Raw genomic sequence first — 7513 nt, 5'->3', positions numbered from 1 at the left:
TGCTGAAGTTTTTGGTTACACGTTTTGAAGCAACCCCTTTCTTCTCTGCACTTCCAATTCATTGGCTAGCACCAAGTTTTGGAGGAGCACTGTTCGTGTGGACTTACTAGAGGCTTTGCTGCTTTGCTTAGTTGTGATCGTGATTCAGAACAGAAACTATCGAGGTAACAATCGTATCACTGATTCATGTCAAATTCGTAATGATCCAAGGAAAGAAAATCGGAATTCTTCTTCTTCTTCTTCTTCTTCTTCTTCTTCTTCTTCTTCTTCTTCTTCTTCTTCTTCTTCTTCTTCTTCTTCTTCTTCCGCTGTGTATGATATCTTTCGATTTTCCTTCAGTTCCGACTGCCATCGATGACGACGATGGGTTGTTGCCGCCGGATGAAATTGTTGCGAGAGGTTCTGTAACTAGATTTCTTTTTCAATTTTGGGTTTTGATTATTGAAGTTGAAGAAATAAATCAAAAAACTGATAGAGCATGAGGAGGTAGAAGGAGAAGTGAGATTGTGAAAGAGCAACAACAATAGGAAAAATTACGGGAAGTGATGAAAAGTAAAGGTTAAAGGGGATTGACTTTTTTTTCTTATTTTTATCTTCAGTTTCAAAATAATTTTAAGTTTATTTTTTCTTTTAAGTTATGTTTAAGTTTAACTAAGCTAATTATAATATTTTATTAGATGTTATAATGTTCAATTACTAATTTTATTGTTTTATTAATACAAATATTAAAAAAATAGGATTCTTTTTATTTTATAATTACACATGGCAACTTTTAAAAAAAATGGGCCCACAATATTCCACATCAGCTTTCCATTAACAAAATAGACGGCAGGGACCAAATGTCACTAACGGAGTAAAATGTAGAGATTTTAAAAACATTTATTGAATTGTAAGGACTATTCTTCAAAGTGGCGTAAAATATAGGGACCGAAAACATATTTAACTCTAATTTGATTTGGTATCCATTAATTATATTGCATTAAATGATAGGATATATACTACCAAATTATATTGCACTAATTGAATTTTGCATTGAAGAACTTTTTTGATAGGATTTTGATTGAAGAACTTATTTTCAGTAAATTTCAATAAGGTTAAAAATGTATTTGATCTCATTATAATTTCTATGTTTGGGTTTAGTTTTTGTTAAAAAAAACTCTTAAACCGTTGTTTTTTCAATTTTTTTAAGGAAATTTAAAATTAACTAAAAAAAACTAGATGTCTTTTTGTGGTTCTTGATTCATGTTTAATTTTATTTTATTTTAAGAATATTCCATTAAAATTTATTTTTTAATGTAATATTTAAAAAATTCAGAAAAAATATTTAAACGCGATTGTAAGAGTCCACGTAAAGGCAGCTTGTGTTATTCTACCTTGTTCTTAGTTTTCCGTAAAAAAAAACATGTTTTAATTGTTTTTTTTAACAAAAATTTAACCAAATGAACCCATAAGGGATAAGGAAAATGCTGTTTGGTACGGAAGTTTGTGGCACGAATTTTTACGGACGCGTGTATATATCATTTTTTCACGCGTTACAGTTTTTTAACTTTTCTAATTCACGGTCTCTCTCTTCTTTGGCCAACTTAAATTAAAAAGTAAAAACTCTCATTCTTATCCTTTTGCTCAACCCACACCAACTCTTCTCCTTCTTCTTGTCATTCTTCCACTTCCCCAATTCTTTCAATGCTCTCCGATGGCTCTTACCAACCCCAAACATCCAACAAAGTTTGCAAACATCCAATTTTTCCTAATGCAAAATTTAATCACTTCTCTTAATACACATGTTTTAGTTTGTTTTTATTTTCATGTGGATTTTCACTATTTAACATTGTTGAATGGTGAGGGAGGAAGGTGTGACGGTGGGGTAGGAAATTCGACCAGAAAGGGGAAAAAGGGTGCTGGTACTGCTGTGTTGCAGATTCTTTTTTCCTGTTAAATTGTGGAGGTGGTTCTTTGTTTCTTATTTAATGTGGTTGTTTGCTTGTTGTAGCACTGGACATGACTTAATAATAATAATAATAATAATAATAATAATAATAATAATAATAATAATAATAATAATAATAATAATAATAATAATAATAATAATAATAATAATAATAACTTAATTTAAAAAAAACTAATTAAAATTATATAACAAATAAAATACCATAAAATCTACAATTATTATAAAACATGTATTATTTCATCTACTATAAATGAAAGGAAGTATTTATAGTAGATGAAATAATACATGTTTTATAATAATTGTAGATTTTATGGTATTTTATTTGTTATATAATTTTAATTATTTTTTTAAATTAAGTTATTATTATTATTAAGTTGTTATTATTATTATTATTATTATTATTATTATTATTATTATTATTATTATTATTATTATTATTATTATTATTATTATTATTATTAACGTACCATGCATGCAAAGTTGTTTGTCTTTATTATACCACTCTACTCCAAGTAGAGGGGTATTTAAAAATATAAAAAAAAACGCAAAAATACAACGCAAGATGGACTTGCGAGGTACTAAAAAAATTCAAGAAAAAAATAGGAAAGTACCCCGCAACTTGGAGTAGAGGGGTACAATAAGGACAAAAATTTTGTCACTTTTTAGGGTACCCCGCAACTCCAAGTGACAAGGTACCAGAAAGTATGAAAAAGTTGGGTATTTCTGCAATTTTTCGAAAAAGTAGGGTAGTTTTGGATTTTTTGGCAAAAAGTAGGGCACAAAAAATAAATTCACCATAATACCCCTCTAAAGATTAGTCATTGTTAAACAAGGATGAAAATTTCATACTGATGACATAGTGATCCAAATATTAAATATTTTCTAATCTATTAAGTTCCAAACGTTGGAAACAAAGGTACTTTAAATTGTTTTCATTTTATCTTGGTCATTAAGTTACAAACATTTGACAGTTCTATTTTGTAATTAAGGAAGCAATATGTAAAATTTTTGTTATTTTTAAGAGTAAAGGGTCCAAAATTTATAAGTTAAAGAAGCAAAATGATTAAAAAAAACTTGTGAGATCAAAATGTATAACGTTCGTAACTTAAATGACGAAATTAAACAAAGAAAATAAGGAGACCAAAGTAAAATCTAAAAATAATTTATAGAACCACATCGATCCGATGAACGTATTCTCAAAGAGAACATCCAACAAAACTGAGATCTTAAAACAAAATATTTAGCCCTTTGTTTAGTAAAGTTATTATTTAAAAAAACAATAAGTGCAAAGAAAAGTGAAAATCAATATAAACCAAACAAATTAGTGGATAAAAAATAGCACTCGTCCAATTCGACGAAAGGGAAAGTCGCGCCACTTAGACTTAGCAGTGTTGTGAAAAATAATGCTCATCCAATTCGACGAAATGACAAGTCGCGCCACTTAGCAGTGTTGCATTTTGATAATTTAGTGTTACCAAATTGACACATTTAGATTATCATTTAATTAAGGTTTTAATTACTGCTATTAATTTTTTAAAAACTTATTAACTCGTGTTAATTGTTGTTTATTTCTTTAACCAAATGACTACATACTAGCTACCTATAAAATGACTTACTAGGAGGCCTAGCAAAACCACAAACAAACTCCCAACCTTCAAAATACCTACGTACTACTGGCTATTCCCAATGACCATGGCCAACACCATTTCAATCATATTAGTCATCCTTGCTCTTTCATGTAATGTTGGGTTGGCTGCTGACCCTCTTCCATCTGATCCACGTCTTTTAGCGGAAACATTTGGAAGAAGTAGATTAAGGTCTCCACCACCTCCTCAATTACCACCACCTCCTCCAGTTTTACCTTCATTTGATCATTTTATGTTGGTTGAAACATGGCCACCAACATTTTGCAAGGATGCACCTTATAAGGGTAAAAAATGTATCGCTTCACTGCCAATAAACTTCACCCTTCATGGTTTTTGGCCAAGCAAGAAACACTCTGAGTTACGAAAATGTGCTCCCCTCGGACAAAACTTGTTTAATTGGCCCAAAGTAAGTTATTCGTTTTTTTTTGTATATAGTATAGATTATACCATGATCTACAAAATGTACATTATATATTTGTTTTATTTGATCAGGTATATAAAGTAGGAGAGGATCAACTCAACAAAGATTGGCCATCATTAGAAGTGAGGGATAACTTAAATCCACCGGTACCACGCATTGACAACCTTAGATTTTGGGGTGAGCAATGGGTAAAGCATGGAACATGCTCATATCCAATGTTGGATCAATATGAATACTTTTCTTTGGCATTGAAACTCTACAATGGTATTAACCTAAGAGAGATGCTTCGAAAGGAGGGTATTATACCCCGTGGGATACTTGTACCCAGACAAGCCATTTTCGATGCTATAATTAAACACATGAAATGCAAGCCACAAATTCGATGCCAAGAGATTCAGAATCAATATTATTTATATGAAGTTAGGCTTTGCTTGACTGCAAGTAAAGATCCAAAGTTCATAGATTGTAATACTGAATTTGTTGGTTGTTCTATCAAATCCGAAGTGTATTTCTGATCATTTTAAATATGATATTTAAATAAAGATGATATTGTGGCGATTTAAGCCTTTAGTCTAATGGAAATTTATATTGCTTTCTTTTTGCAAGTAAAATGATTTAGTCCAATATTTATTTTCATTTTAAAGAGTTTGATTTAAAAAAAAATTCTAAGATTTAGATAGAAAAGTAGACACATAACCTTTTTTTGACAATAAAAAATGTAATATATATATATATATATATATATATATATATATATATATATATATAAACACAAAACAAGAAAAAATGTGATATATATAAACACAAAACAAGAATCTCAATAGCACAAGACGTGCCACAAAGACTCCTAAAGATACACAGGGCCAGTCAGGTCTTACAAAAACAGAAACCATTAGCCAATGTCGAAACATTGAAAAGGGTGGCTTTTTTGGCTTTCAGCCATCCTAAAGACAAGTATTTTACTTTGTCCAACAACCTGGGAATATGAGTAATAGTATTGTTAAATAACCTATTTTTTTTTTTTTGAACAAACTAAAATGGTATATATTATAAACAAGGTTGCGATACCGTGCACAAGATATGCAAAAGGTACCCAACCTACTCACAATCTACAAAATGGTGTCGCTTTCAAAGAAAGCACCACAAAAAGTAACAGTCAATTACAAAGTAGCACCCATACAAGGGAGTGGATTTTTCCACCAATCATGATAATTATAAGTAAAAGATGGCTGTGAAGCCTTCAACCAAAGAAAGGAATTGAGCTTAACTAATTCAACCATTGAATGATGATCAGCTGCCTTATTATTGAACACGCGGTTGTTTCTTTCCTTCCAGATAACCCACACTGATGCAAACCAAATTATTTTCAAGAACAAGTAAGTGGCCCTAGGCCGGCTAGCCATATTAGTAAATTGTAATAAGTGTTGTCGACTGTCGCCTGGGAGCACCGCTGAAAGACCCAACCAATGTAAAACAGAATACCAAATCAAACTAAAAGTGTTGCACCCAAAAAACAAATGAGCTGCGGTTTCTGGTGCACCACAACCGGAAACACAAGCCGACTCTGATAACTGTAAAGCACGACGCCGCACCAAATTGTCTCTGGTAGGCAACCTGTTTCGGAGAAGGCGCCATACAAACAAGGACACCTTGGAAGGAATAAATTTGTGCCAAACATCGTCAACTATCGACCTGTCCACCGGGGTACCATTGTTATTTAGAAACTGATAAGCCTCCCGCACCGTGTAACCAATAGTGGGATTGAGTAACCACTGCCAAGTATCAGGAACATGTTCCTGCAAAACAAAGTTATGAAGTAACACCGAGCACTCCCTCACACTATCCTCCTCCCATGCCATCAACCTACGACGCCACTCCCACCCCCTACCACCAACCTCCCAACCTCCTCTCGACATCTCCTCCACAGAACAATCCTTCGACACCGCCAAATCAAAGAGACGGGGCATTAAATAACCTATTGTTACGTTCATTCCATTAGAACCAGGCACAGAGAAGCCAAAGTGTCTACATAACCTTGTTCTTGATGATTATATATCAATATGCCTATTAATTTGATTACCGTTATAGCACAAAAAAAATGTAATTTATAGTTCAAATTTATAATTTTATTTGATCTTTAGCATGGAGTATCAGCCTATAAAATTTAAAAGCATGAGTTTTAGTCCTTGTTTTTTTTTTCCTTGTTAAATTCAAATTTGTTTAATTATCATTAAAATTTTAAATGTTTGAGTGATTTTATTCAAACGTGTTTAGAATATTAATATATATATATATATATATATATATATATATATATATATATATATATATATATATATGACCTTCACTATACAAAATTTATAGGTCCATCGTTGTTCTGGACTGGTCAGAAAGGCAATCCAACGCTGACATGTGGACCAAACGTCCACCAAACTAAGACACATCAACAGGAGGAACACGCTAGATCCAGTGCACAACACCCCATTGAGGCACGCCCCGCGCATCAGACACCTTACATGTGTCCTCCAACGGCCTGATGAGGTGCCACATTTCACGGGGATGGTTATTCTCACACACGCAGGGCCGTATCTGAGGTGGGACGAGGAGGCTGACCGTCCTAAGTCCTAAAAAATAAGTTCAAAATTTGGCCATCCAAAATATAAAATTAAGGGTTCATTAATTAGAAAAATATTAGTGAATGCTAAAACCATACTCCCTCTGTTTCAAAATATAAGCAAAATTCACTTTTTAGGTTCATTCATTTAATGATGTATGTGGTCCATATTATGAACCATATACATCATTAAATAATGAACCTAAAAAGTGAATTTTGCTTATATTTTGAAACGGAGGGAGTATACATTTTAATTGAAAAAGGACAAATTAGGGAATTGAATATCACATTTCCAAACGTAACAAAATATCATCTTCAAGAAAACTATTTTCACACTTTAGGAATTCAATTTTTTTTTATATACTAATTAGGTAGGGCCTAAATTGTAACTTCGCCCATAGGCCACCAAAATTTTCGAAACGACCATGTACACACACGCCTATATAAGGCTGACTTAGCTTCATCCCAAGGTATGATTCACTTTCCTACACTTGTTAGACACTCCTTCTCATTTTCTATACTGACTTAAGCATTGGAGTGCTAACGTGTTTGCAGACACCTTTTACTTCATCGCAAAGACTCATCCGTCACTGTTGGCTCCATCTGTCCCTGTCCCTCACCAGACAATTCCGTCGTTTAACATGTACATAGGCCGCCTGATAAATCAAATGGAAAAGCAATTAAAGTTGTGAGATAGAAATCTTAAAATATAAAAAGAAACAATATATAGCATGATCTTTGACATTTATTATTCCCTCAAATTTGGCTATTTCCACATAGAGAGATAAAGTACAAGCCTGAAAATGGTAAAATCAACACCACCATATCATACAAATCATGTTCCAAAGCATGAACGCTTGCCTATAGAATAATTTTTGTTTTAC

At 32.4% G+C, this 7513-nt stretch overlaps 2 protein-coding genes across 2 annotated transcripts; one reads left to right on the top strand and one right to left on the bottom strand.

The window, feature by feature from the left end:
• The first annotated feature begins 3640 nt into the window (after window positions 1-3640).
• Window positions 3641-4530, top strand: LOC146917180 (ribonuclease MC-like). Its single transcript, XM_085721835.1, has 2 exons — window positions 3641-4000; window positions 4087-4530. The coding sequence occupies exons 1-2, from the start codon at window positions 3641-3643 to the stop codon at window positions 4528-4530; spliced, it is 804 nt and encodes a 267-aa protein (XP_085577961.1).
• A 645-nt stretch (window positions 4531-5175) lies between these two features.
• On the bottom strand, window positions 5176-5982 carry LOC146917179 (uncharacterized). Its single transcript, XM_085721834.1, has one exon. The coding sequence runs from the start codon at window positions 5980-5982 to the stop codon at window positions 5176-5178; it is 807 nt and encodes a 268-aa protein (XP_085577960.1).
• Window positions 5983-7513: the final 1531 nt, after the last annotated feature.

The sequence above is a fragment of the Medicago sativa genome, chromosome 6 (genome assembly GCF_051527215.1).
Source record: "Medicago sativa cultivar Bolivia chromosome 6, Bolivia_mono, whole genome shotgun sequence".
In the NCBI taxonomy this organism is placed as follows: Eukaryota; Viridiplantae; Streptophyta; class Magnoliopsida; order Fabales; family Fabaceae; genus Medicago; species Medicago sativa.
This window is presented reverse-complemented; position numbering and strand designations above follow the sequence as displayed.

Coding starts and splice junctions, on each gene's coding strand:
- LOC146917179 (XM_085721834.1), bottom strand. CDS start 5,982: ATGCCCCGTCTCTTTGATTTGGCGGTGTCGAAGGATTGTTCTGTGGAG.
- LOC146917180 (XM_085721835.1), top strand. CDS start 3,641: ATGGCCAACACCATTTCAATCATATTAGTCATCCTTGCTCTTTCATGT. Junction 4,001..4,086: donor ACTTGTTTAATTGGCCCAAA/GTAAGTTATTCG, acceptor TTATTTGATCAG/GTATATAAAGTAGGAGAGGA.